This window comes from Mesoplodon mirus (genome assembly GCF_964341445.2).
Source record: "Mesoplodon mirus genome assembly, chromosome: 3".
In the NCBI taxonomy this organism is placed as follows: domain Eukaryota; kingdom Metazoa; phylum Chordata; class Mammalia; order Artiodactyla; family Ziphiidae; genus Mesoplodon; species Mesoplodon mirus.
In genome coordinates, this window is record NC_138978.1 from 30,382,834 (window position 1) to 30,410,700 (window position 27,867).

The window sequence follows — 27,867 nt, forward strand, 5'->3', positions numbered from 1 at the left end:
AGAAAGACAGGCTGCTGCCCTGTCCCCGCAGCCCCGTCCAGCTACATCTGCAGGCCTTGGCTTCTGCACACTTCAGCTGACTCCTTATTAATCAGAGATAAATTTCCCGATTACATATGAAGCTCCTACCAACAGGTTTGCCTCCAGATGGCAAATTTGCCTGCATTTAGGATGAATCAAACGTATTTACTTTTCAGTTGTTAGGGGTTTAATAAAATCCATAATGCCTTTGGCCTCAAGCCCTCTTCCTATTAATTATTAAACCCTTGTGTGTTTCGAGGGTAATTGAATCCATGTTTCTAATTAGTTTACACTTAATTCATTAGAACAATTTTTAAAGGGCTGATGGATGTCCCAATAAGCCTCATGGGCAGTTTAATGAATCTTTATTTAAAAAGAAATTGGACACACACCAAACTGTTAACAGTGGTTACCTCCAGGGAGCGAAATTGGAACAAGGGCCTGGGAAGGAGGCGCTTGTGTTTTTTCACTCTATACATTGCTGCACTGCTTGACTTTTTTAAAAAGATACAGAGTTCCCATTACTTTTACCATTTTAAAGAAACAGCTTGAAAAGGAAAATGGCATGAATTTTTTAAAGGGAAATGGAGTGAATGCAGATGAGTCCCAAGCAGTCAGAAGGCATTTTGGAGTGGAGAAGGAAGCCTGGTTTCTGGCTCTAGGAGACCCATGGTCTTCTCCTCCACTAGTCATTTAGTAACTAAGAGACCTCAGCCGCTTACTCAACCTCTGCAAAGAAAATTAATCCTACCCATCTCATGGGGCTGTTGTTGAATTATTACATAACACATGTTAATGCCTGTTTAGGACCTTTTGGTGTGTCCCCACTTCCCTTAAGGTACGTGTGAGCTCCCCAGCATGGCATACAGGGGCCCTGGTGATCCGGCCCGGACGCCCCCATCTCCCCACAGCACTTCCACCCCCAGCAAGCCCTCTGCACCACGCCTTTCTCTCTCTTTTGCCCTGACCTGCGCACACACTATTCTCCTGGCTTGAAACACTCTCCTAGCCCCTCCTTCCGCGCCCTATCAGGGATCCCTTCCTCCAGAGAGCATTCATTCATTCATTCCATAAATATTTTGTTGAGCGCCTCCTATGGGCCAGGCCCTGGAGATGCAGTGGAGAATAAAACAGTCAAGGAGCCTAGAGTCTTGTGAGGGAGATGGGCAGAAATCCAAGAATCACACACACGCACGCGTAAAGCCACGAAGGACAGATGCAGAGTAATCTCAGGGGTATCACAGGAGGGTGTGACCAGGTTGAGAAGTAGGGGTGTCTCACAGGATTCCCCGGGGGAGAAAGTGCAAGTGAGTTGACATATAAAAAATGAGGGAGCGGTAACCAAGCAAGGGGGCAGATGGAGGGACAGCATCCCAGGCCCGTAGATCCACATCTACAAATATCTCCCCAAGAACAGGTCAGGTTCCTCAGTCATGCCTCCTGGACTACCTTCACCTGCTTATTTATGTTTCCCGAAAAAGACTGTAAGTTCCTTGAAAGCAGAGGCTGTCTTGTTAATTGTGGTATCCCCAACACTAGGCATTCAATAAACGTTGAATACATGACAATGAGTGAATGAATGAATGAATATGTCTAGTACGGTGGCTGGCCCACAAGAGGTGCTTGGTGTCATCACTTCTTTTTCCTTTCCACTATCCTCCCTCTGTTTCAGTCCTAAACAGGAATGCTCCCTCATCCCCGTGGGTCCCTCCAGCCACCTCCTGACCACAACAGCACATTCTCAAGGTGCTCTGGGGAAAGGATCCTCCAAGGACAATCCTATTGATGTGTAAGGCACACTTTTTAAGGAATCCAACAAGCAGGTCCTTTAGGGGCCTCTGCTGCAATACAGTCATAAGAAGACAGTAAATCTGACAAATTTGTAGATTTTTTACAACTTCCAAACAGGTGTCTAATGCCAGTTGAGTGAAATCTGCAACCAGCCCCAAATGACTAAAACTGCATTCCACCTTAGGCTGATGACAGAATGTGTATTGCCAGCAATGGAGGGAACCAGCTGCAGTGTTTCCCATAACTTGAGCCCAAATGTCTCAATTAAGGGATGCTTAGCTGTGCTTAACTGGTGCAGTTATCACCAGTGCCCTATAAACCCTCCAATACACAGTGATGTCGTTTATTAGCAGCATCGCCATAGATTATGTTTGCTCGTGTTCCATTAGAAAACTTCATCCCACATTAAACTGCAATGCAATAGGATGTTTGCCAGCACGGAAAGGCCACTTAATTGTGCAAAAGCAGAGATGTGGGGATTGTTTCAGTAATTCATCCAGGCAGGGCTGACCCTGCATTATCTGGGAGGCTCTTTGTTCTTTTCTTGCTAATTTCCAAACTCCTCCAGGCTCCCCAGCCTTCAGGACCAGCTCCTACTCCCATTTCCCACCCGGATCCACTATGGGAAGAATCTGATCAGCTTCTATTGTAAATTTAATTTCAAGCAGCCAGACGCTGCCTTCCGGCACCCTGGGATGTTGCTGCTTATGAATAGCTCTAGATGAAATGTGAGATGCTCTCAAGAAGGTGGCTGTGAACTCCTGGTGGAGAAAGGGAGTTGTTGGGAGATGAATGGCATCTGCATATAGAACAAGCTGTGTGCAGTGTGCCTACTGGTACCTCTTCTTTAACGATGCCAGGTGCAGCTGTCAGTACCTAGCATCACTGAGAGCCCCCCATTTTGCAGAGGAGGAAACTGAAGCTCAGATGGGTTGACTCACTTGTCCAAGGTCACTGACACAGAAATAGGATCAGCACACAGGTATGTCTGATGCTAAAGGCCTTAACTTCTCCTTAATCACCTACCCCGGGATTTCTCAACCTCAGCACCACTGGTATTTGTTGCAGCTGTCTTGTGCGTGGTAGGACACCTGGCAGCATCCCTGGCCTCGATCCACTAGATGCCAGGGCCCCTCTCCAGTTGTGACAACCAAAACTGTCTCCAGACATTGTCAAATGTCCCCTTGGGGTCAAAATCACCTTCAGTTGAAAACCACTGTTCTACCTCATGTCATATAAATGTATTGGGTTTGTGTGTGTGTGTGTGTGTGTCTCTTTTTGCTTAATTGTGTTTTCTAATTTTTTTTCTACCAACATACAAGTATTTCTTTTGTTTATATCTCATTACAGTTCAAAGCAGTTTACACACACTATTTAATGTAATCCTTACCAACCAACCTATGGAGTAGATACTGATACGTCCACTTCATGGATGAAGATACTGAGGATAAGAGTCAAAGTGGCCTGTCTATGCCAAGCAGCCAGCGAGGAGCTGGAACTCGTGTCTTGCAGGTGCAAGATGTATATTTCACTGCATGGCTCAGCCACAGCCAAACGTGGTAGAAGGCTTGACTCCCAGCCTCAAGGAGCTTAGAATCTAACTAGGAGGGAAGCTTGTTGCTCACACCACCACCCATGAGCTAGCAGCTGGAGAAAGACGAGTGTAAAGAGGGCTGAGGATTGGGGTGGGGAGGTGACTCCAGCCTTTTGCTGGAATGCATCCATAAGTAAATTGAAAAGGACTGAAGGTAAAGGGAGAAAAGAGAAATGCATTAAAATGCTCAAAGAGCAGAATTACAAAACTTACGCCTGTCAAGTCTGAGACGAAAGCCCCAAGTGATGCAGAGAGAACCCCACTGCAGGCTTCTTGTCAGTCCGGCCCCACTGCTGGGCTACCGTGGGACGAGCAATGCCACCCACAACGAATGACTTCCCCTGAGCCCAGTCTCTTCTTGGATGTCTGTCCTCCACATCTGCAGCTCCCAAATCTAAAAAGTCTAATGGGCAGGCCACAGAGCAAGCGTCAAGACAGGCATAAAAGCGCTCCAGAGCGGTCTGAGTTCCTAAGAGCAGAAGGCCAGGAAAGATGCAAATAATGTTTATGGAGCAGCAGGGGATCCTAGGAGGTGGCTCATATACACAACCCTGTGAGGTGGGTCAGTGTCACCTCTATTTTATAGATGAGTCTCAGAGAAGCCAAACCTTGCACAGGTCATGGCATAAATAAATGTAGAAGCCAGCTGGGTATAAATCTTGGCCTGTCATCACCGTACCCTCCTGTCTCACGGGAAAACACTGTGAGAGGAGGTGACCTACCTGTTCTGTTAGACGAATGAAGAAAAACATCAGTGTACAAAATACCCTGGGATGCCTTGAGAACACATTTTCCTGGAGACTGGAATTCACGTCAGGCTGACCTAGCTTGTTTTCTGATTCCAAGCCAGACAATGTGGAGTCATCCTCCACCCCTTTCTTTTTCATACTCCCACTCTACAATCCCTAGAAACCCACCCTTAATTCCAAGTACCGCACTGTCCCAGAACATCATACAAACCCCCGCCATCTCCTCTCTTCATTATTCTAGCTCAGGTTACCTCCTTCTCTTGCCTGGCCTGGCAGTCACCAGTCTGGCCCCTACCCTAACACATTTTCCACACTGCAGCCAGACCACGCCAAAATCCTCTGCTTAAACACATTCATTAGAAGGACATCTACCAAACACCTACAGCCAACATCACGCTTAATGGTGAAAGACTGAGTATTTTAAGATCAAGAACAAAGTAAGGATGTCCACCCTCACCACTTCTATTCAATATTATTGAATATTGAGTATAGTCAATATTCTATCTGCTGCAATTAAGTATAAATAAATAAATGGCATCAAGATTGAAAAAGAACAAAAACTGTTTTTATTCACAGATATTTTTTAACAACTATCAGAACTATTAATAAGAAGCTCAGCCAGGTCATGGGATACAAGATCAATATACAGATATCAATTGTATTTCTACATATTAGCAGTGAATCATCCAAAAATAAAATATAATGAAAAATAATTCTATTCATGACAGCAAATCAGAAAAGAATAAAAATCTTAAGAGAGATTCCCAGTTCAAGATGGAGAGCCAAGGCAACATGTTATACTCTCCTTCAACCTGACCTCCTAAGTTGTCATGGAAATAGTCTGAGGTATATAAAAAGAGAGACTATATATATCCATGCGGGAAACTAGGAAAAAGAGACAGACACCTACATGCTACAAACACTAAGGAATTTCTACAAGATACAGTGTGGTGAGACCTGACTAAGAAAAAGGCTCACTAGACAGGATGCTGACAGGGAAATACAGCTTAAAGTGTGTTCTCAAGAAGTAACTTCAACCACTAGCAGAATAAAAATCAGAGACGAGGCAAAGAACACTTGTGCTTAAAGATGGAGAAACGGAAATCATAGTAAGGAAGCTTAAAAACAGAAAGTATTAAATATTATCCAAGAACAAATACATCAGTTATCACCAAAAATTGTGAGTGAATTAAACCTTTCTGTTAAAGAATAAAAACTCTCATGAAAGATTTAAAAACAAAACTCTAAAAGACACATATAAAACAATGACACAGAAATATTAAAAATAGAGAAATTAGCAAAGATGGGTGATAAATGCAAACCTAAAAGATAATAAAAGTGGTAAAACTAGTATCAAAGTAGAATTTAAGGCAAAAAAGGGGGATAAATATAACTTTTATATTGGAAGAATTATGATTCACTCTGAAGATCTGATGTTTACAAATACTGACATACTGAAGAGAATAACATCAACATATATAAAGTAAAAACTTAGAAATAAAGGGAGAAAATGATAAAAATAATAGTGAAAATGTGAAAACAATAAGTTGCTTATCCTTGACAAAAATCACTTAGACAATAAATAAGAAATTAGAAAAGTTAAACAATACTAATAACATGATTTGTTCACTCTTCCACCACAGAATACATGTTCTTTCAAATACTCAGACGTTTACCAAAAATGATGTTATACTGAGAAAAAAAGGCAACAAATTCTCCAAAACAAAAATCATAATCTGAACATAATGCAGTACAACTAGATAATAACTTCTTAAGTATAAAAAAATATTACTTGGAAATTTTGAGGGAAAAAACCCTAGAGTCAAGGAAGGAACAAAACTGCAGTTAGAGCCTGCAGTTAGAATTATTTATTCTAAAAATAACAACTATCCATCAAAATTTATGGAATATGGTCAAAGTTGTACTTAGGGAAAAATACCTCAATGATTTTAATATCAAACAAGAGGTAATGAAACTAATTCAGTTCATGAAAACAGCAAAAGAGCAACACCAGCCCAAGGTAAGTCAGGTAATAGGAAAGGGATAAAACTGATAGCCCTAGAGTTGGGACTTTTAAAAGACCAATAAAATAGGCAAACTTCTGGCAAGACTAAATAAGTAAAAAGAAAGAAAATGCAAATGCGCGGGAGCAGATACAAGAAAGCGGACGTGATCCCAGGTAGCATGGAGGTAGAAATGCTGTATGGCAAAACTATATAATTCTGAAATGAACCAAAATGAGCACATCAGGCAGATGACAGGGATGAGGAGCCCGAGCAGGGATGACCTTGTGGAAGTACAAATCCCAGGAGGCTTCTGCTCAAACATGGCTGGTTGGCCAGAGTGGGCTGTGCCCTGGCTGGGAATACATCCAGGGACCCCCTGCCAGGACCACCTCCTTAGGTCCCAGAACCCCCACCCTGCCCGGCCAGAGCCATCCCACCTCTGGGGGTCTTCCACACTTCACTCTCAGAGCCAGAGAACTCAAATGGCAGAAGATAGAGCTTTGACCACACGTGCGTGGACCCTGCCTAAAGAGAAAGAAGAGCTGGAAGAACTTCAGGACACAGAATAGGCCTCCAGTCATCTGCACCCCAACTAGCCACCCCACTGGGCTGATCTGACTTTCTGTCTTTCAACATCCCTCAAGGGTCTGTGCCGGTGCCCCACCGATGGGGTCATTGGAGCTCTACATCTGATGGTGACCTCGTCCAGTCTCCTGGTTTTAAGCACTAACCAGTCCTAGTCTCCCAACTTTATATCTCTAGCCCCGATGTCCTTGAACTCTAAACTCACATATTTAAGTCCAGGCCTGCCCCCTTCCCAATTAGCATGTCACGTCCTTGAAGACAGCAGCTTTGTTTTGCTCACTGCTGCGTCCCCAGCACCCAGGCCAGTGTCTGGAACATAGTAGGTGCTCATGAAATATTTGCGGAATGAGTAAGTGAAGAGCACTCCAGTCCCTCCACGCAAGTTTCACTGAACACCTACTGTGTGCCGATCCCTGTGGAATGTCAAGGGCAGATGGACAAGCCTGGTCTTGTCTAAGAGGAACCACTAGTCAGGGGAGCCCCAGATGCCCATCCCAGCTGCAGACATGGCAGCTCACCTCTGCACTGCCCTGAGAGGGCAGGGAGCAAGCAAGAAGAGGGCTGGCTCAGTCCTGGGAATGTTATCTGTGACTCTGATCCAAGAGCATCTTAAACAAAGCCTTGAGGACCCCGGGGTCCCCAGGGCTTGGCTGGTAAGCCATTAACCCTTTGTCTCCCTGGGAGCCCAAAGCGTATCTTGCAGGACCAGAACAAGTCTTGCAATGGAGGCACGGCAGGCCACCAGGTCAACAAAACCTGGAAAGCTATGACCCTGGGGCCTTGATCTTTGCCCCCCACCCAAAGTCTGCTCTTCCTGCAGAGGTGGGAGTCTTCCTCCCTGTCTCCCGCCTTGATGTGAACTCTCCCACTGGGAGGTAGCTCAGGAGCACGGGAAAGCAGTCTCGTCCTCCCCATTGTTTCCTCTTCTGTCAAGCACGCTGCGGTTTAAAAAGGAGAAACTTCCGGGCTTCCCTGGTGGCGAAGTGGTTGAGAGTCCGCCTGCCGATGCAGGGGACGCGGGTTCGTGCCCCGGTCCAGGAAAATCCCACATGCCGCGGAGCGGCTGGGCCCGTGAGCCATGGCCGCAGGGCCTGCGCGTCCGGAGCCTGTGCTCCGCAGCGGGAGAGGCCACAACAGTGAGAGGCCCGCGTACCGCAAAAAAAAAAAAAAAAAAAAAAAAAAAAGGAGAAACTTCCCTAAATTCTCAATTCTGTACCCACAGCCAAAGTCATGCAAATGCAAGGCAAAATCCAACAAAGTATTGATGGTTTTCAAGTCGGGGATGTAAGACATAGTTGCTACTAGCCTTCAGTTCATATCTGCTGGGTCCAAGGGATATATTTCTGTGTGTGCAAAGAATATACACCAACAGATATGCACACAAACACACATATGCATGCGAAATCAGTTGTAATAGAAAGACTTGAATTGCTCTGTATGTTGTCTATCTAGTCTTCCCAAATGTCCTACAAAAACTCCTGCCTACTGGGAATTTCTAAGCAGGAGAAAGGAATTGGGAAACGTAAAGAAAGCAGAGGAGTTCAGGGCAGGCCTCATAAAAACAGAGGCCTTTGTTGATGACAATTCACCCTGCCTGGTTCTTCCTCTCAGCAAGCTTGGCTCAGGCCCAGCTGTTGGCCACAGGGAGGAGGGGGTGATACCTGATTCGCAGGTTCTCTGGCTGGGGTGGCCCATCAAACACCGACAGGACGTCAAAGTCCTCCTCCAGGGCGAAGGACTGGAACACAAGCTGGATCCGGTGCTGGTCCTCCGCGGTGATGGTCCACGTGCAGTTGGCGTAATTGGGGTAGCCATACGGGAACCCTGGGCTCTCAACGGTGCCATTGGGACCCTGCAGTTGGAACGTGCAGTTCTGGCCTGGGAGAGAGAAAGGGGGCTGTTCAGTACGGCCAGAAGAACTCTGAGAATCTCCCAGAGAGATGGGAGCAGTGTCTTAGAGGATCATGAACCCCCTTATCCAAGTGTTTCCTCTGGACCAGCCCATGCTCAGTGCAGAGGGAAGGAAGGTGGGTGACTGACACCCTAAGTGCCAGCTTGCTTGTGCCATGAGCTGTCCAGGTGATAAAATGGGCATCATTGTACTCAAGCCTTAGAACAACGCTGTGAGGTAGGAAACAATGCTCAGAGTTTGAACTAAAAGGCCAGCAGACCAGGTGGAACTTCCTCTTTACAACATTAAATGCCAGACTGACGATTTCAAATTTTCTCCATTTTCCACGGCCTCCTGACCCTCCAGGCTCCTCTTCTCAGCCCCAGCCCCCTCTTCCCATCTCCACAGAGAATAAAAGCCATCAGTGGGGATTCCGTTGTCTTCCCAATTCCAAATCCGTCTAGCCTACCCCACCATGGTCTTCCTTCCTCCTGCAGATCAACTAGCCCTCCTGCAATCTAAACATATCCCTTCCATGTGCCCTTTGGATCCCATCCTTCCCTCATCTTCAAGAACCTTATACACGTTTCTCTCTTATGTATGTTCCAAGTGTTCAATCATTTCCTCTCCACTGGAACTTTCCCATTTTAAATGTGCTCAAGACTCTCCTTAAAAAACCAACTCCCCATTCCACTTCTCTTCTCCCTCCAGCCTTGTCTCTCTCTTCCCCTTCTCAGCCAAAGTTTTAGAAAACACAATCTGTCTGTCCTTTCTGTCTCTATTTCCTTACTCCCAGCCCGTCAGTTCTGTCTTCTGGTCCTGTCAATCCACCCAAACAGGTCTAAGGTCACCGATGGGTCCAGTGGATATTGTTCAGTCCTCATTTTAACAGACCTCTCTCTCAGCTGCCTCTAACACTGTTGCCTCCTTTCTGGAATCACCCCTCCCAGGCCAGAGCATCTCAGACTACACTGCACATGAGCAGCGCCTGGGGACCTGGCTGACATTTAGATTCTGATGTACAGCACCTGGGAGGGGCCAGAGAGCCTGCTTGTTTACCTGGTGCCCTGCAGATGCAATGATGCTTTGAGTAGCCTGGTCCCCGGCTTCCTCCCATACCGCTCACTCTCCATCTTTCCTCCCATGGATCTTTCTCTGGCTCCTTTCCAGGCTCAGTGTTGGGGCCTCTTCTCCTCTCTGTCTGGTCTAGAGGACCTCCACTTGTGCACTGATGACTCACAACTTCACAGTCCAGGCCAGACCTCTCTCTGAGCTCCAGACCTGACACCTCCTTTGGGATGTTCAGGCTCGTGATGTCCTCCACCTACCCTTTCCTGACACTTTCCTCTCCTTCACAACCCCATGGACAACCGATCACCCTGTCTCTGTCTCTACTTCCCTTGACCCCACAGCATCTCTCCCCCAGACTGCCATAAAAACTACCTCCTAACTGGTCAACTGCGTTTACCCTGGTCCCTGCCAACACTACAGCTGGGGGTGTCTTTTCAAAACAGAAATCTGATCAGGTCACCTCCCCTTTCCTCCACCGACATCAAACCTCCCATAGCTCACCATTGCTCTCCAGTAAGGAAAAATCACTTGTAGACCTATGAGGGTCTCTGCATGGTTTGGCCCTTAGTGACCTCTTACCCTTGTGTCCGCTAGCTTTCCAGCCAAACCCCACCCTTCTAAAGGACTTGAACAGACATTTTTTCCAAAGAACATATATAAAAGGCCAACAGGTACATGAAAAGATGCTCAACATCGCTAGTCATTACGGAAATGCAAATTAAAAACACAATGAGATATAACCTCATGCCTGTTAGAATGGCCATCATCAAAAAGACAAGAGATAACAAATGCTGGCAGGGATGCAGAGAAAATGGAACTCTTGTGCACTGTTGGTGGGATTGTAAATTGGTGCAGCCACTGTTGAAAACAGTATGGAGGATCCTCAAAAAATTAAGAATAGAACTATCACATGATCCAGCAATTCCACTTCTGGGAATATATCCAAATGTAACAAAAACACTAACTCGAAAAGATATCTGCACCTCCACATTCATAGAAGCATTATTTACAATAAACAAGACATGGAAACAACCTAAGTGTCCATCGATAGATGAATGGATAAATTAGTTGTGAGATACACACACACACACATACACACACAAATATTATTCAGCCATAAAAAAAAAAAAGGAAATCCTACCATTTGCAACACCATGAATGGACCTCGAAGGCATTATGCTAAGTGAAATAAGTCAGAGAAAAAAAAGATAAATACTGTATGATATCACTTATACGTGGAACCTGAACAAACAAACAAACAAAAAAACCCCAAAACTCATAGAAAAACAGATCAGACTTGTGGTTATCAGAGGCGGGGGGTGGGGAAGTGGAATTGGAGGAAGGTGGTCAAAAGGTACAAAGTTCCACTTGTAAAATAAATAAGTACTAGTGATGTAACGCACAGCATGATGACTATCGCTAACATTGCTGTGTGATACCCAGGTAAGTTGTTCGGAGAGTAGATCCTGAGAGTTCTCATCACAAAGAGAACATTTTTTTCTTTCTTCTTTCCTTTTTATTGTTTTTATATAAGATAATGGTTGTTAGCTAAGCCTATTGTGGTAATCATTTCACAATATACATAAATCAAACCATCACGCTGTATGTCTTAAATTTACACAGTGATATGTGTCACAGATGTGTATCTGTCAGAAAAAAAACACCCCGCCCTTCTCAGTCCTTTGTACTGGCTACACTCTCACTGCACAGCCACAGGGCCTTTGGGTATGCTGTTCTCTCTTCCTAGAATACACTTCCCTCCCTTCTTGGCATATTTTTCTTTCAGATGTCTAGTCAACTGTCTCTCCTTGACTAGTTCAAACCCCCTATTATATGCTCTCATGATACCATCACCTCTGCTTGGTAGCACTTATCACAGAAGGAAATGTCCATGCTTCCATGTGATTAATTCATAAGTACCTGTTTTCTTGCCAGGCTGTAAGCTCCATGAGAAGACAGACCATACTTGAGTTTTCCCGTCTTTGAATCCATAGCCCAAGCTCAGTACCAGACACATGGTAAGTTCTCATTAATTTAAGATAGTGCTTGTATTTAGTGAGTGTTTGGCTAGACACTCCTCTGAGAACTTCACATATATTAACTTGTTTAATCCTCACAACAGCCCTAGAAGGTGGATACTATTCATATCACCTCCATTTTACAGATGAAGAACTAAGGCAAAGAGAAATTAAGGAAGGGGTCCAAGCCACCCCGTTACTCAGAGATGGGATTCAAAAGTAAGCAGTCCACTTCAGATCCACCTTAACTACGATGCTCATAAATTGACTCAACACTAATTTTTTTAAAGCCCACTTTAGGGATTAACTGACAAAGGACAGTTAATCTCTAAAATGACCTTAATATTGAAAAATCTCTTTTAACAGAAAAGAGGGATAACACAAAGTATCCCATTTAAAGAGGAAAAAAAAGCTAAGGTCTTATGAATAAATGCTAAATGGGCATTTAATAAAATTAGACATGTAACCCTGATTAAAATAAGCATTTGGAAGTAGGAGAAAGAATATTTCCTTAGCATGACAGAGCATCCATTTTAAAACAATAACTTACATCCTACTTAGGGTGAAATGCCTGATTAAGATCAGGAATGGGATAGAAATGCTACTATCACCTCTGAGATTTCACGCTTTATTGGAAGAGCTAATCCATGTGATGCAAGAAAAAGAAATGAGAAAGGAGCAAGCAGAATTATGGTTTGCAGATGATATATTAATATACCCAGAAAACCCAGGAGAATCAATTAGGAAGCTATTAGAATAAGAAATTTCAGTAAAGTAGCCAAACACAAAATAAGTATACAAAATCAGTGACATTTCCATATGCAAGTGACAGATAAAAATATAAAGAAAAAAGGTCTTATTTATGATAACTACAAAATGCGTATAATAAATGGAAATAAACTTAATAAGAAACAGGCAGTCACTGTATAAAAATAACATTTAGAGAAGAATAAAAAATTTGAATAATTGGAGAGACATATGTTATCCTGAGTGGAAGACTAACTTCTGAAAGGTTAATTTGGAATATTAACCTTTTGAAAAGTTAATTTATAAGCTTAATGCAATTCTGATCAAAAGCCCAATAACCTGTTTTGAATTTAGTAAAAGGGTACCTAAGTTTAACTGGAAGAAATAGACAGTTGCAGACAATGATATTTTTTGTAGTATTCTCTTTCTACAGATACTAAACAAAATCACCGAATGATGCTTTGAAAATAGTGTGGAGGTGGCCCAAGGGTGGACAGGCAGAACATGACACAGTATTACAGCAATAGCTTTAAATAGACATAAAAATTAAAATATATATAAGCATTAAAAATCAGTGAGAAAAGAAAAACATTTTGCAAGGTCAACTAATTAACTGTTTGAGAAAAGAATTAAGTTATCTTGTCAATTCACACCATATACTAAACTAAGTTTTTTAAAAAGTCAAAAAATAATTAGAAGAACATGTACACAAATAATTATCTGACTGTGATTTTCTGAATGTAAAAGCTGTGGAAGGACTTCCCTGGTGGCGCAGTGGTTGAGAGTCTGCCTGCCGATGCGGGGGACACGGGTTCGTGCCCTGGTCTGGGAAGATCCCACATGCCTCAGAGTGGCTGGGCCTGTGAGCCATGACCGCTGAGCCTGCGTGTCCGGAGCCTGTGCTCCGCAACGAGAGAGGACGCAACAGTGAGAGGCCCATGTACCGTAAAAAAAAAAAAAAAGCTGTGGAAGATACTACAAGACTGATAGTTTATACAGAAAGTATGTAGTATGTGTAGGTCAAAAATAGAAACAAAATCAAAAGGCACACAAAAAGGTTAGGTAGAAAAGTATCAATAAAACAGTTAATACAGAAAGAACTATTACTAACCAGTAGGAAAACAACAAGCACTGTAATTAAAAAGCTGGACAGGATCTTGAATGAGCTAGTTCATAAAGGAAGACATAAATGGCTCAGAACCCAGAAAAAATATTCAACTACAGTAATAATGAAATAAAGCTCCTATCTCCACAACTATATATATATATATATATATATATATTTTTTTTTTTTTTTTTTTTTTTTTGCGGTACGCGGGCCTCTCACTGTTGTGGCCTCTCCCGTTGCGGAGCACAGGCTCCGGACGCGCAGGCTCAGCGGCCATGGCTCATGGGCCCAACCGCTCTGCGGCATGTGGGATCTTCCCAGACCAGGGCACGAACCCGTGTTCCCCGCATCGGCAGGCGGACTCTCAACCACTGCGCCACCAGGGAAGCCCTCCACAACTTTTAAAGGAGCCCCCTGGTTCATGTTCCTGAACTTCACCTCACTGGCACTGGCACCAGATCTACTCAGCTCATGTCTCTGAAATCTGTCTGGTGATGTCATTGCACCATGTCATTCACTCACTCATTCATTCATTCCTCTAGGTTAGACCCTGTGATGGGCGGCCTTGGGGCCTGGATCATAGACCCAGACATAAGCAAATACTTCCACATGGCAATACTGTGCTACAGGGCTGCACAGAATGATCCTGGAGTATAGACCCAACAGGGGTCACGCCTTGAGGACCACCCTCATTCGTGTCCTGGTCAACCACTGATACCAACATTCACCACCATCCCCAGCATCCCAACTGCTGTGTGGGTCTGCAGTTTGTGATTCAGAACCTGGGTATGAACAGCATCTGGTGCTGTGGAGAAAGAAATCAGGGCGGCTCTAAACAGAGACCCTGGGAACACTTTCCGTGTACAGGGACAAGAAAGGTGACAGAGTAGGAGGCAGGAAGGCAGGCATACGGTGGGAGGAGAACCAGAGTGCAGTTCATACAGGAGAAGGTGACTCAGGGCACTGAGCACCACAGGGAGGCTAAGGTGAGGGTCTGGGATGAGGTCACTCGGGTTGATGTCTAAATGGTCCCTTGGGAAGTAAGGATGCTGAGAGCGGGAGCTCTGTCCTGGTTCCTGTAGCAACCCCAGTGCCGAGAACTCAATAAGTATTTGCAGAATGGATGCATGAACTTCAGCAAAGACAGGTGGCAGCTGACACGGTGGACAGAGGCCAGATTGTAAATAAGTAAAGGCAAGATTGGCTGGTGAGAAGGTAGAGGCCATTATATTTTAAACAATAATGTATATATCTTCCTCCTTGAAGAAAATTTGGAAAATATAGGCAAGAATTAAAAAAAGAGGAAACGCTACAATCTCGCCTTCCTCTCAGAGGCAACCGATGTTAATATTTTCTTTTTTTTCTAGATTTTTCCATGCATATTTCACATAGTTGAGATATTATATATATAATTTTGTGGGCTCTTTTTTCAGTAAACTATTCTTCAGTTTTAAGTTGTAAAGGGCAATGTTATTTGTAATATACATGGCTATGCATACATGCAACACAAAGATGTATAAGGACAAACGGGTCCCCTATCTCTATCCCTTCTACCCACTCCAAAGCTACGAAAGTTAACCGGCAGGTAACTCTCTCCTCTCCAACCTTCTCATCTCTCATGCAAACAAAGACACATTCCGGGAGAATTTTTATTATTTTTTTTAAAAAATGAAATCGTAGTTGCACTCATTTCTCTGCAACCTGCTTTCTCATTTAACACTACATCGGGGACACCTTCCAGGTCAGTGGAGCTATATCTAACTGATTTTTTATATAAATGTGTAATATTCCACAGCCTGAATGTATCTCAATGTATTCAACCACTCGCCTGCTGATGGCCGTTCAGGTCATTTCTCGGTTTTCTTTTGCAATAATTCAGTAAACGTGACAACATAAGCTCTCCCGCCCCAAGATACTGAATTCATAAACAGCATTTTAAATGGACGTGCCACATTCTAGTATATGGTTTTACTAGAATTTACTCAACCATCCTCCTTCTGTCAAGCATTTGTCTCTGGATATTTTTTTCTGTTATAAGTAAGACCTGGCCTCTTAGTAAGGTCTGGTGACAGCATGCTGGTCAGTGTGGTGGAAAATGCTTTTCCATGGCCAGAGTCCCAGACCGAGTGTTCACTTAAGCGGTAACTGCATCCAGCTTTGGTTTCTGGGGGGTGTGCTGTCCAGTTGGAGATGGTTAGACAGGCCTGGAACCCCGACTCATTTGGAAGTCTCCTGGGAATCAAACGTTGGTTAGTGAGTTGAGAAAGTGATAACCCAGTATGGAGGTTCCTTAAAAAACTAAAAATATTACTACCATACGACCCAGCAATCCCACTACTGGGCATATACCCAGAGAACACCATAATTCAAAAAGACACATGCACCCCAATGTTCACTGCAGCACTATTTACAATAGCCAGGACTTGCAAGCAACCTAAATGCCCATCGACAGATGAATGGATAAAGAAGATGCCCTCAATAATTTTAATCCCTCCCTTGAGGAACTATCTGATGAAATTTTGGGCTCATTTTCCACTGTGGTGTTTATTTTTTCTCACTGAGTTACATGTTTATATCTTCTATGCATCACATGTGCTACATATACATTTGTAGTCGTTTTGGCCTTTTAATTTTATGATGACATACAAAGGTATCTAAATTTTATGTTCTTAAACATTCCATGAGTTCTTACTATTTTTCTTATTAATTTGTGCTAACTCTTTAGAGAATCGGGATTTCACTCTTTTGTCATATTTGCTGAAAAGGTTGTTTTTCACCTGTTGTGTGCTTTTTGTTTCATTTAGATTTTTCATGTAGAATGAAATGTTTGGTTTTTACAGGCAGCCACCTTTACCTGTCTTTTTCTTGGTAATAATTTTTTTTCCTTTATTGACGTCTAGAAAGATTTCTCTCTGGCTTCTCATCCTACCCAACACAGCAGCCGAAGTCCTTGCCACACCCCAGAAGCCCTACTTGAACGGACACCTCGCTGCCCCGACCTTCTCTCCTGTCGCTCATCCCTTCGCTGTGATGGGCCGTGATACCTAAGCCCATCCCATGCCCACCTTGGGACCCTGCACTTGCTCGACCTCCAGCCCAGAAAGCTCTTCCCCAAGAGCTGTGTGACCCGATCCCTCACTTCCTTCAGCCTGAGTCAAGTAACATCAGCTCACAGCCCACCCTAAATGAAATCCAAGCCTCCCTCCCCTCACGCCAGCCCTCCAGGTTCCTGCTTTATTTTTTCCACAGCACTTGAGCATCCTCTGACATCTATTTTCTTGTTTATTTTCAGTGCCCCCCTACCCCGATAGAATGCCATCTCCATAAGAGCAGGGGAGCTATTTTGTTTCTACTCTCTCTCCAGCTCGCAGACCTGTACCTGGCACACAGCAGACGCTCCCAGAAGAGTTGTTGGTTGAATGAATGATTCATGCATATTCACTGCCTACCCAGCTGTCTGTGTTTGGAATGCTCTCTCTCTAGCTCCCTCACCCAGCTGACTCCAGGCACACTAAGACTCATTACCTCCTGCAGGGAGCCCTCTTGGAACCCTGGAGATAATGGCAAGTATTCTTCCTTCGTTTGCTCACCCTTAGCGAATGAATTAGTGAACCAGTGAATATCACTGCTTTCTCCAATGGTGACATAATGATATGTTTATGTGGCTTCTCTAGCCATAGACTCCTTGAGATTTCATTCATAGTTTTATCTCTAGCACCTAGCTCAATACTTGCCCATAGTAGTCACTCCATAGACATTTTTGGAATGAATGGATGAGTGAAATGAATTAATCTTTTTATAATACCCGGAAGACACCTACCAACCTACCATTTGTGTATGTACGGCGTATTCTGAAGGTGGCTTCGTGAAAAGGTTAAAAGCTTGGGTTTTGGAAACAAAAAGCCTTCGGTTCAAATTTCAGTTTTGCCACTTAATACTTTGTGGGCAATTTATGTAAACTCTTTAAACTCTCATTTCAACATCTTTAAAATTAACAACCGCTTCTAGGATGGTTGTACAGGTTAATGTGATGATATCTGCTAAATTGCTAAATACTCAGTACAGTACCTGACACACTATAAGTAATCAGTAAATACCAGCTAATCTTTCAGTAAAGGTTTGTACTTTTCTTTATATAGGTCTCAGTCACATCTTGTTAAGGTTATTCCTAGACATTTTATGCCCTTTTTCTTGCTCTAGTGAATGACATTTTTCCCATTATTTTTTTTCTAGCTGGTTATTACTGATATACAGAAAACCTATTGATTTTTATATATTCATCTGGCATCCAACTGGGTCTCTGAACTCTTATGAATTCTAAAGATTTCTCACTTGATTCCCTTGGGTGTTTCAGGTATACAATCATGTTGTCTACAAATAATGATAATTTTGAGGAGATAACTCTTTTGAGAGGTTTGGCAGGAAAATTCAATTCAATTCTGCAAATACTTGTTGACTGATAAGGTCAGTTTGGGACAAATTTAGTTGGAGAAGCCACTGGGACATCCAGACAGAGATGGCCAGAAAGCAATGAGGGCTGTAGACTGGAATGTGGGAGTGCAATCTGGGTTGGAGAGATGGATTTGTGGAAACCATGCAATTAATGAGACTGCCCTAAGAGGAAACACAGAGGAGTGTGGTAGATGCCAGGTAAGCCATGCCCACTAAAGACATCTCACCTGCACACAGGGAGCCCACTGTACATCTCACTTCTACAATGGGACTCCGGCTTATCTCTGTGCCTGCCTTCTGCAGGGGCACCTTGTCTGGACAGGTGGGAGAAGCAGGGGTCAAACAGTATCTTTGGCCTCTGCAGTCACCCTTTAGTTGTGAACCAGAAGCCAGGGTCATAGAGATGCCGGCCCTGGGCCTCATCTTAGCCCCTCTCCCCTGCACATTATGTTGGTCACACCAAATAGCTCATCATCTACAAACCTACAAACACCCCACAATCCTGCAGGCCGTACAATGCTTGGCCCATTGCCTGGAATGCCTTTCCCTTACCTTCTCGACCTAGGAAACCTTACTCACTGTTCCAGATTCAGTTCATACAGCACCTCCTCTGAGAAGCCTCCCCTCGTTTCCTGGGCAGTTACTAAGTTTTCTCTCTCTCTTTCTCCCTCTCTCTCTCTGTCACTGCAACAGCCATCCACCAAATTCCATGCCTCTTCCCTCCCAATCTATCCCTTTCAAAAAAACAAACAGGGCTTCCCTGGTGGCGCAGTGGTTGAGTGTCCGCCTGCCGACACAGGGGACACGGGCTTGTGCCCCAGTCCGGGAAGATCCCACATGCCGCAGAGCGGCTGGGCCCGTGAGCCATGGCCGCTGAGCCAGCACGTCCGGAGCCTGTGCTCCGCAACGGGAGAGGCCACAACAGTGAGAGGCCTGCGTACCGCAACAAACAAACAAACAAACATACAAACAAAAATTGGCCTGCCATTCTTGCTTAAAAATCCTTCAATGGCTCCTCTGGGAAAAGCCCACAGTTCTAAACATGGCATCCAAGACACCCCCTTGAGCCACCCACTGCTCCTCTCCCAGGCTTTGCTTCTTGCCACTCTTTCCCTTAAGTGACACTCCAGCCCAAGCCAGGCTCTCTCTGTTTGGTTCCTTTGATGCTCTGTGCTCTTTTGCTCCCTCTGTCTTCAAACTTGCTCTTCCCTCTGATGGAAGCATCCTTTCTTCATATCCTCTGATCTTGCTAACTCCTATTCATCTCTTAAGTCTCAACTGAAACTTCAGCACCCCCAGGAGACCTTACTGACCACTGCACTAAGGTGTACTCCCCTCACCCCAACATACACCCAAGCACACACCTCACTGTGTCCCCACAGAGCCCTGCACCTCTGTCATCACTCTGTCAGCACACATCATGGCATCACTTATTGTCTGTGTTCCCTGGGAGATGCAGATTCTGTCACATTCACACTGATCCGCAGCACCCAGCATGTTGCTTGGACAACAGGTGCCCCGTAGAGATCTGCATAATGGCTGCACCTTGCACACAACTCTACTGGGTCACACATCCAACTGAACTGCAGACCCAGAGCTCCTCCAGGGTCGTACTCCTCCCTGTAACCTTGGTGCCCAGTGCCTGGTATATGTTGTAGATGTGCATTCAGTGTTAGATGAGAGAATTATCACAGGTATTTCTAATGAAGACGTGCATTGATTTTTTTTTTTCCCTAGAAGTCTTAACAATCCAAGAAATTTCCATTAATGTGCCCAGGGTTTCTCAACTCAGCACTATTGACATTTGGGGCAGGAAAATCCTTTGTTGGGAGGGCTGTCCTGTGCATCAGGATGTTTAGCAGCATCCCAGGCTGCTAAACACCCCTGGCTGCTAAACACCCCTGGGTGCCAAGTAGCACCTCTCCGTTGTGACAACCAAAAATGTCTTCAGACATTGCCAAATGTTCACTAAAAAGGAAAGTCACATATCCAGAAGAACCTAGCCTCCCATCTTTTTTCATTCATTTTAGGGAACCTGCAGGCCAAAGAAGCCCACCCATGGACCTCCTAGACCAGGGGTTCTTCACCTTTGTTGTGCCGTGGCCCCCTTTGGCAGCCTGGTGAAGCCGTCTCAAATGATCTTTTGAAATGCATACAACAAAATACATAGAATTACAAGGGAAACCAATTATATTGGAATATAGTTTTCAAAATATTTCAAAAGTTTGTCATAGAGTATTATAGGTGTTCCTTTATTAATGCATTATGAACAAGATCTAGCAGTGGGCCTGAAAACTACTGTAGTTCAAAGCACAAATGTTCTTTCTAGGTAGCTGCAACTCCTGTGATGCTCTATGAAAATACCTGTGATCTTATCAGTGACAAATTCACAGGTACTGCCAGGACTGCTGTACTTCGTTGCTTACATTCATGATGAACAGAAATGCTAGGTTTCAGTAGAAGATTAGTGAAAATAAAGATGCAACTTTCTCCATCCAAGTTAGAGATGCCCTGGATTCTACCCAGAACCTCAGAGGTCCAAGCCAAATTCAAGCTTTCATTCAGCAAGTCTGGGGAGGGCTGTTTAGTTCCAGGCTCTACGTATGTGGGCATGGGTGTGTGTGGATCTCAGGGGGTGGGATTGGGGGTTGGGAAATGGGAGGGGTGGATTGTGTATAATACGATCCATGCCCTCAAGGAGTTCACAGTGGAGTATAGGAGACAGACAGACATGGCCCATCTTCCTAACCGTGTCTCCACTTGCTGAGTGGTTTGAGGACACCTCACTGTTGGATCCCAGGGGCACAGCGGAGAGCACATACAAACACACCCAGAAAGACGGGTGCTTTGGGGCAGGTCTAAGAAGGGGACCAACATTTATCCACGTGCTTCCCTAACATCACCTCCCTGAATTTAGCAATGACCCTTTGAAATGGCTGTCATGCCCCCACCTCCACCACTTTATAGGTGAAGCAAAGCTCCTCAAGGCTTGAGAACGTGCTCAAGGTCAAACAGGTAGCAGTGGAAGAGCTGGGATTCAAACACAGATCTGTGTGAAAGCAAAGCTCAGGCCCCTCCCTCTGCCAGGCTACAAGATTCACACACCACCTGGGGACACACTTCCAAAGCTACGGTGCTGTTTCCACTCTGCACCCAGCTCTAGCGGCAAAGCCTGGGATTTATTGAAAAGAGCTTAGCACAGTTGCTGTGCCGCAGGGACAAGGAAACAAAGCAGGGTCTCCTTCTTCCTCTCAAGCTGGGGATGCATGCAGCAAAGGCACAAAACAATGCATGGCAGACGGGGTAAGGCAGCAAACCTGTCCCTGTGCCACGTCCAATTACTCTGTGGGAATAATCCCGTGCTGTTCAGCTTCCTAATTCTAACTCCAGGCTCTCTGATTCTCCAGGACATGCTGAACACAGAAACCACCACAGTGGACCAAATATGATTTTCCCTGCCTAGTGATACAGATGCAGCTCTTTTGTCATCATTTTGAGCCAATACCAGCCAGGGGTTGTTTATCATGTTGACAGGGAATCCTGGACCAGCAGAGGTATCTCTGCATTGCTGACGGCAGAGCTTCTCACTCTTTGGGTTGTGCTACATCCCTGGATCAGCACCAAGAGAAGAGGCCAGGTATGTCTGGGAACAGGTGCCTCTGCTGGGCTGGTCGTGCTCCTGGCTGGGTCTTTCAGAGCAAACATAGGGAGATATCACTGAGTTCTCCTCAGCTGAGAAGACACTTGAGCTGTGGCTTTGGTTCAAGGGACGGGGCTGAGTACAGGGAATGACACACAGAAGTTCAGGTCTTAGCAAATTCATTCATTTATTCATTTAAAAAAAAGTACTGAGCACTCACTACGTCCCAGGCACTATCCCTGCCCTTATGGACTTAGTCTAATAATAATAGATCATTAAACATTTTTTCCTCTGCCAAGGGCTGTCTTATGTACTTTACATCTAATAAGTCATTCCATCCCCACAATTGTATTAGATAGGTACTATTATGATTCCCATATCACAGGCAAGAAAACTGAGGCCCAGGAAGGTTAAGTAACCTGCCCAAGGTCAGACAGCTGATAAATGGTGGAAATGGGATTCAACCCCAGGCAATCTTGTGTCATATCCTGTCTTCTTAACCACTACTTCATGGATGGGTGGATTGATTTGGGGGGATGAGGGGAGTGGCTAGATGCCTACTTTGGCCAATGTGATAAGCCATTTCTCTTTCTAGACCACTCTGATAGACAAAGAATGTTACCTTGGGGAGCCCTTTTCTTAAGTATCAATCATCTCAGCTCACACTCCTAGGCTTCTGCCCTATTGCCTGCCTTTTGGGGGTTGAGCCCACTATGGTGAGGCTCAGTGTGGCATCAGAAGAGAGGACACATGGGAAATTCTGTACACATTGGACTTCCCAGAAGGAAAAAAAAATAACTTGGGAAATGGGAGTGAATTGTCAAAACCAAGCCTGCGTTGTGGAATTGAGAAACCAAGCTTATGTCTCTGTCTCTACCACCAGAGCACCTCATGATGGCAAGGACCACATCTGATTCACTATTAAATCTCCAGCACAGAATTTGGCATTTCATAGACACTCAGTTAATATTTGTTGAGTAAATAGATTAGCTTGTCCAGTTGTCATCTGTGCTTCTTTTGTTTTGGTTTGCTTTTCATTTGTTTCTTTATCCATCAAAAGCTCATGGGTGCTATTTTTTCTAATGCACACACCCATGGTGGAACTGGCCTCATCTCTAAGAGACAGAGGTAACTTCAAGCCCTTTGGTCTCATGTGACCCAGATGTGAAAATTAATTTTAAAATGTGTGTGTGGGTTGCGGGGGGAACCTAACATGGTGAAATGGGAAGAATCTGAAAACCTGGGTTCTTAATTCTGCTTTGCCACTTCATAGCAAGGAATATGGTCAAGTCCCTTAGTCACTAAGGCTCCCACCCCTCCATCTTATAAAGGGGGTCTCAAGGTCACCTTCACATAGATGCCCTGAGTCAGGTGACCCAAGTGAAAGGTTGGTGCTGCCTGGAGCAGAAGAGCCCTATCCATGGTCCTGAACCATTAATGTCCTCAGGGACTGTTGTTTCTCCTGGCCCTGGGCCAGGGTCAGGATGCCTGTCCAATCTCTCCCAGGATTTCTGCCCAAGATGAGAAAGGAAGAAAGGAGTTGGTGAGATGAAGAAGCAGAGGGAGAGAGGGAGAGCTGGGGTAAGGGGCTGACAAGGCAGAGGTGAGGGCAGAGAGCACTGGAGCTCCACTCAGGTCCTGAATGCCTGACACAACGTCCTCCAGCCTTAGGCCAGGCAGAGCAGAGGCCACACTAGAGATGGTCTCCCACAGGAGGCCTGGGGTGATGGAAAGGGGGGTGGTCCCTTAGGAGTGTATTCCTGAGATGTTCCTAACACTTAATCCTCAGCAACCAATAAGTAGGACAGGTGGGAGACTACCTCTCTGGAGATGAGGGGTGGAGAGACTTGAGCTACAGAGTAATAAACAAAATCAGACATCCTAAAAGCCAGAGTAAGGGAAGATGTGACATGTGGTCACCAGCAGTTGGGTACAGCCTCTTCTTCCTCTGTAGATGGCCTAGCCCCCTCATTCCTCCAGCAGCTTCAGACTGGACATCTGCTGGGAATCCAAAAGGCTCACTCATGGAGACTTTCGCAGCAGACTTTCCTTTAAATTAGGCATTCAAAGGTCATCTGTAATTTCATTTTGTTTTTTCCCACTCTTCAGCAGATGTGCTGTTCTTTGTACATGCTAAGGAAAGGTCTTTGTGTTTTGATGCCCGCAACTGCACATTTGAATTTTATATGAGCTCTGTTTGGTGATTTGAAAATTGTTCCTATCCAAGAGTTCCTATCCAAGAGCTCTCTGTTCAAGAAAATTAGTGATGGGTTAGTTCTGGCCTGGCGCAGCTTGGACCAGCCTGGATGCCGGTAAAAATTCATTCATTCAACCAGTACTCACTGTACGTCTACCATCTGCCAGGCACAGGGTGGAACAATCTCTGTTCTCATAGAGATTCCCTGTCTTATTCACCCGTCCCCAACCATGCTTGCTTCCCTCCTGTTCTTCCCACAAGCTGCCATGCATTTGCTTTACCTTCTTCTTGCAAAGTTCTTTACCCCAGATAGGGCAAACCCCTTCTCTTCCTTTAAGTCTTTGCTCAACATTCCCTTCTCAATGAGTCTACCCTGACTACTCTTTAGAAAATCATATCCCACTTCCCCACCTCCATCCCTAGCACCTCCAAGCTCCCTCACCTGTGCATATAATCTTTCTCCCACAGCATGTATCACTCTGTAGCATCCTACTAGTTTACTTATATACTGTGTTTATTGTTTATTGTTTATTGTCTATTTCCTCTTGCTAGAACATTTACTTCACAAGAGCAAAGTCCCTGTTTAATTCACTGATGCATCCTAAGTGACTAGAACAGTGCCTGGTACAGAGTAAGGCAATGAATGTTCAATGAATGAATGAACTACAATCCAGTGCACTCACAAATGTACAGCTCATATAAACCCAACTCCCTAAAGGCTCAGGAAGCCAAACCAGCTGGTATGGCTCTGTCTGAAAGCAGTTTGGGGTGGAAGAGCCCACAGATCCAGCCCACAGTGGAATTAGAGCTGGGGATGGGATGCCATTGGCCTCCCAGGGGCCACTGCCCACTGCTGCCATGGTCACCTCCCCACCAGACTGAGCTCCTTGAGGGCAGAGAGCATAGTCTGCCTTTTTCACCAACACATTCTTGAGGGCCCAGCCCAGGGCTGCCAAAGGAAGCAAAGGTCAGTAAGCACAAGGTTGAAGGAATTTCAACCATCATTTATCAAGCACTGACTCTGTGCCCCACACAATGCTGAGCTCCGTACTCACATTATTTCTTTCAATCCTCACCACATACCAGAGAGGTGGGTATGATTTTTCACCTTGTTTATTTAGCAAATGAGGTTTAGGTTAAGTAACTCACCCAGGTTCACATATACAGTAATAGATGACTAAGCGGGTTTACAAACGCAGGTTTGTCTGATGCCTGAGGTTGAGATCTGAAAGTATATGCTCTACCACTGCACTGGGATGAAAGAGAGGGAGAGAGAGAGAGAATGAGAAAGGGAGAGAGGGATGGAAGGAGGAAGGAAAGAAGAGGGAAAGATGGGGGGGCAGGCCATATGCCATAGGTAGCATGGAAGTCTAAAAGAGCTGACCAGGGCTAACGAGTTTCCCTCTTGGCTGGACACGACTCCATTACAGCCCTGTACCCCGCCCCCACCCCAGAGGAAGTACAGAGATGACACACCTTGTCCTAGAAGAGACGTTATTTTAATTAATTCTTTTATATCTTCTCTCTGTTTCTCTGAGCTTGAATGAACTGAGGGAAAAATATATCTGAGTGGGAGACAGATAATGTAAAAATTGTGGCAGGGAGTAATAGAGAAATGTACTTCCTCTTAAAATCTCTATAAAAGGAAATCACAGCTCCACTGTTGCTCCATAACACACACACATGCAAACCACGGTGAACAGGATGACGAGGCTGGTCATGTGGAAGCATCTGATTCAGAACCCACCCCAGTGACCTCAGACTTCTGCTTAGAAGACATCGCTATGGCTGTTTCCCCAGATGCCCAGTGCTGGCCTTAGAGGTCTTCATTCACCCGGGGCCTCCTCCAACCTTGTCAGCCACAGCCCCGGCCTATATACTTGCCTGCTGTCCCAGTCGCATCCATGCTCCAGTGAAAGCCCCATCCACAGACACTCAGCACCTGAGGTCACTCAAAGGGTGTCCCGGAGGACTGCTCTGCAGAGTTCTGTGGATGAGAGCCCTGGAGACAGTTTAGGGCCTCCAGAAATCCTGCCAGTGCTGTATCCCTTCTCCTGTGGACACACTAAAATGGTATCAGGAATTTCCAGGGCCATCAGCTGGGTGGCCTTGATAAAAATCAAAAGTATATGTTGAATGAATGGATCGGCCTTCTAATAGGAGAATCTGTAAGGCCCCTAGGAGATTCTAGAGGCCCCTATCTGTAGGTAGGGGCCTCTAGAATCTACTTGGTCCCAGTGCTGGGGATTTGTGGCAGGAAACACACTGGCTTGAGGAGTAGCATGGGCCTATGCGAAGAACAGAAGTCAAGCCAATTCAATGGATATTTACTAGCACCTTCTGCAAGACAGCCTGACCCTTCCCTGACAGTGCTGTTGGTTGAGTGGCAGCTGGAAAGCAGATGTGTAACAGGGAAGGACAGAGCATTTATAGAAAGGAGAAAGAGAGGGACCTGGAGGTAGAGGTGGAAGCCAGCTTTATCCTTACTGCTGTGAGCTAAGCTCTGCTCTGGCAGGGCCACCCCTTAGCTCCAGTCTCTTAGCTGGAGAACCTGTTCTGCCCCTGTTTCCTGTACCCTCCTGGTGACACTTTCCTTGTGGATTCTTAGGATCTAGAGGTACCCATCTCCTTGTGCCTCCCAAGAGGGATGTGTGACTCTGATCATGCATGACTAGAAAGAAACCAGAAGTGTCACATTGATTGGGGGTGGCGGATCTGAGACCCAGGATCTCTGACTCCTGACAGATCCCACTGATACAACATCCTCTCAAGACACATCTGTCCCTGAAAAAGCTAAGAGCACATGTTCACCTGCAGTATGAAGACCATGCACGCTGCACTTGGTCAGGAAAAGCAGAAACACACGTGTGTTCAACCATCACATGCCCCGTGATCAACTGCTGGGTGGGAGAGCATTTACTGTGGCACAGTGTGGCCTTTACAGGAGAAAGGTCCTGGTGCCCCCACACCCCTTACAGTCCAGTGGCCTTTGCTGGGGGCAGTGGGGAAGGGTGCATGGAAGAGGTGCCATTAAAAAGAGGCTTAAGGAATGACATCAGCCAGATGGCAAAATAAGAAGCTCTGGACTTCACTTCCCCACAGAGATGCCAACTTAACAGCATGTGACCCAAAAACTCTTTATGAGAATTCCAGGAACCTGTTAAGAAGTCACAGTACCCCAGGCAAGATCAAACTCAAGAACAGTCACATTGAACCAGGTGAGAAAAGCCATTTCACACCAACCCCAACAGCCCCAAGCTAGCATAGCTCAGCAAGACTAAGAAGAATAGCCCGACCAGCAGCTTTTCCCTTGGGAGGAAAGAGAAGAAGGGAACATAAGTCCAATGCTTCAGACTTTCAGGGAACTGCCCGAGGAACTGGTTTCTGTCTTGTCTGACCTGGAGTGCAAACAGGGAATCAGCATAATTTAGATGCCTGGGAGCCACAGAGAACAAGAGAGCTTGGTGCTTGGTGCAGCACCAGGGAAACTGCAGAGACACAGACAGACACCAGAGGGAGCAAGAAATTACAAGCTCTTGCAAAAGAAAATGGCAAGCTTCTCTGAGAAGCTACAGGCACAAGCCCAGAGAAGACACATCCCTGGAGAAGGTTTGAGTTGCCTACAGAGGCTCTAGCCAGGCTAGTTGGAGGTCTTCCCCTGTATGAAGCCAGTCCATAAAGATGAGGATAGGTGACTATTTTTTCAAATGCACAAATCACAGCAAAAAATAAACAGGCACATGGAGAAACAGGGAAACATGGCTCAGTCAAAGGAACAAAATAAATCTCCAGAAACTGAACTTGAAGAAATGGAGATCCATGTACTACTGACAAAGAACTCAAAAGAATCTTCTTAAAGAAGTCCAATGCACTAAAAGAGGACACAGATAGGCAACTAAACGAACTCAGGAAAATTATGCATGAATAAAATAATATCAGCAAAGAGACAGAAAGTATTTTTTAAGAAAAGAACCAAAATTTCTGTAGTGAGAAGCTA

The 27,867-nt window shown here is 45.0% G+C and overlaps 1 protein-coding gene across 1 annotated transcript in view; it reads right to left on the reverse strand.

Moving 5' to 3' along the window:
* CSMD2 (CUB and Sushi multiple domains 2) overlaps nucleotides 1-27,867 on the reverse strand; it is a 659,332-nt gene that overhangs the window by 588,435 nt on the left and 43,030 nt on the right. Inside the window, exon 2 of the mRNA XM_082615655.1 lies at nucleotides 8,408-8,624. Coding sequence (XP_082471781.1) covers nucleotides 8,408-8,624 — 217 coding nt within the window. The remainder of the gene's footprint in view (nucleotides 1-8,407; nucleotides 8,625-27,867) is intronic.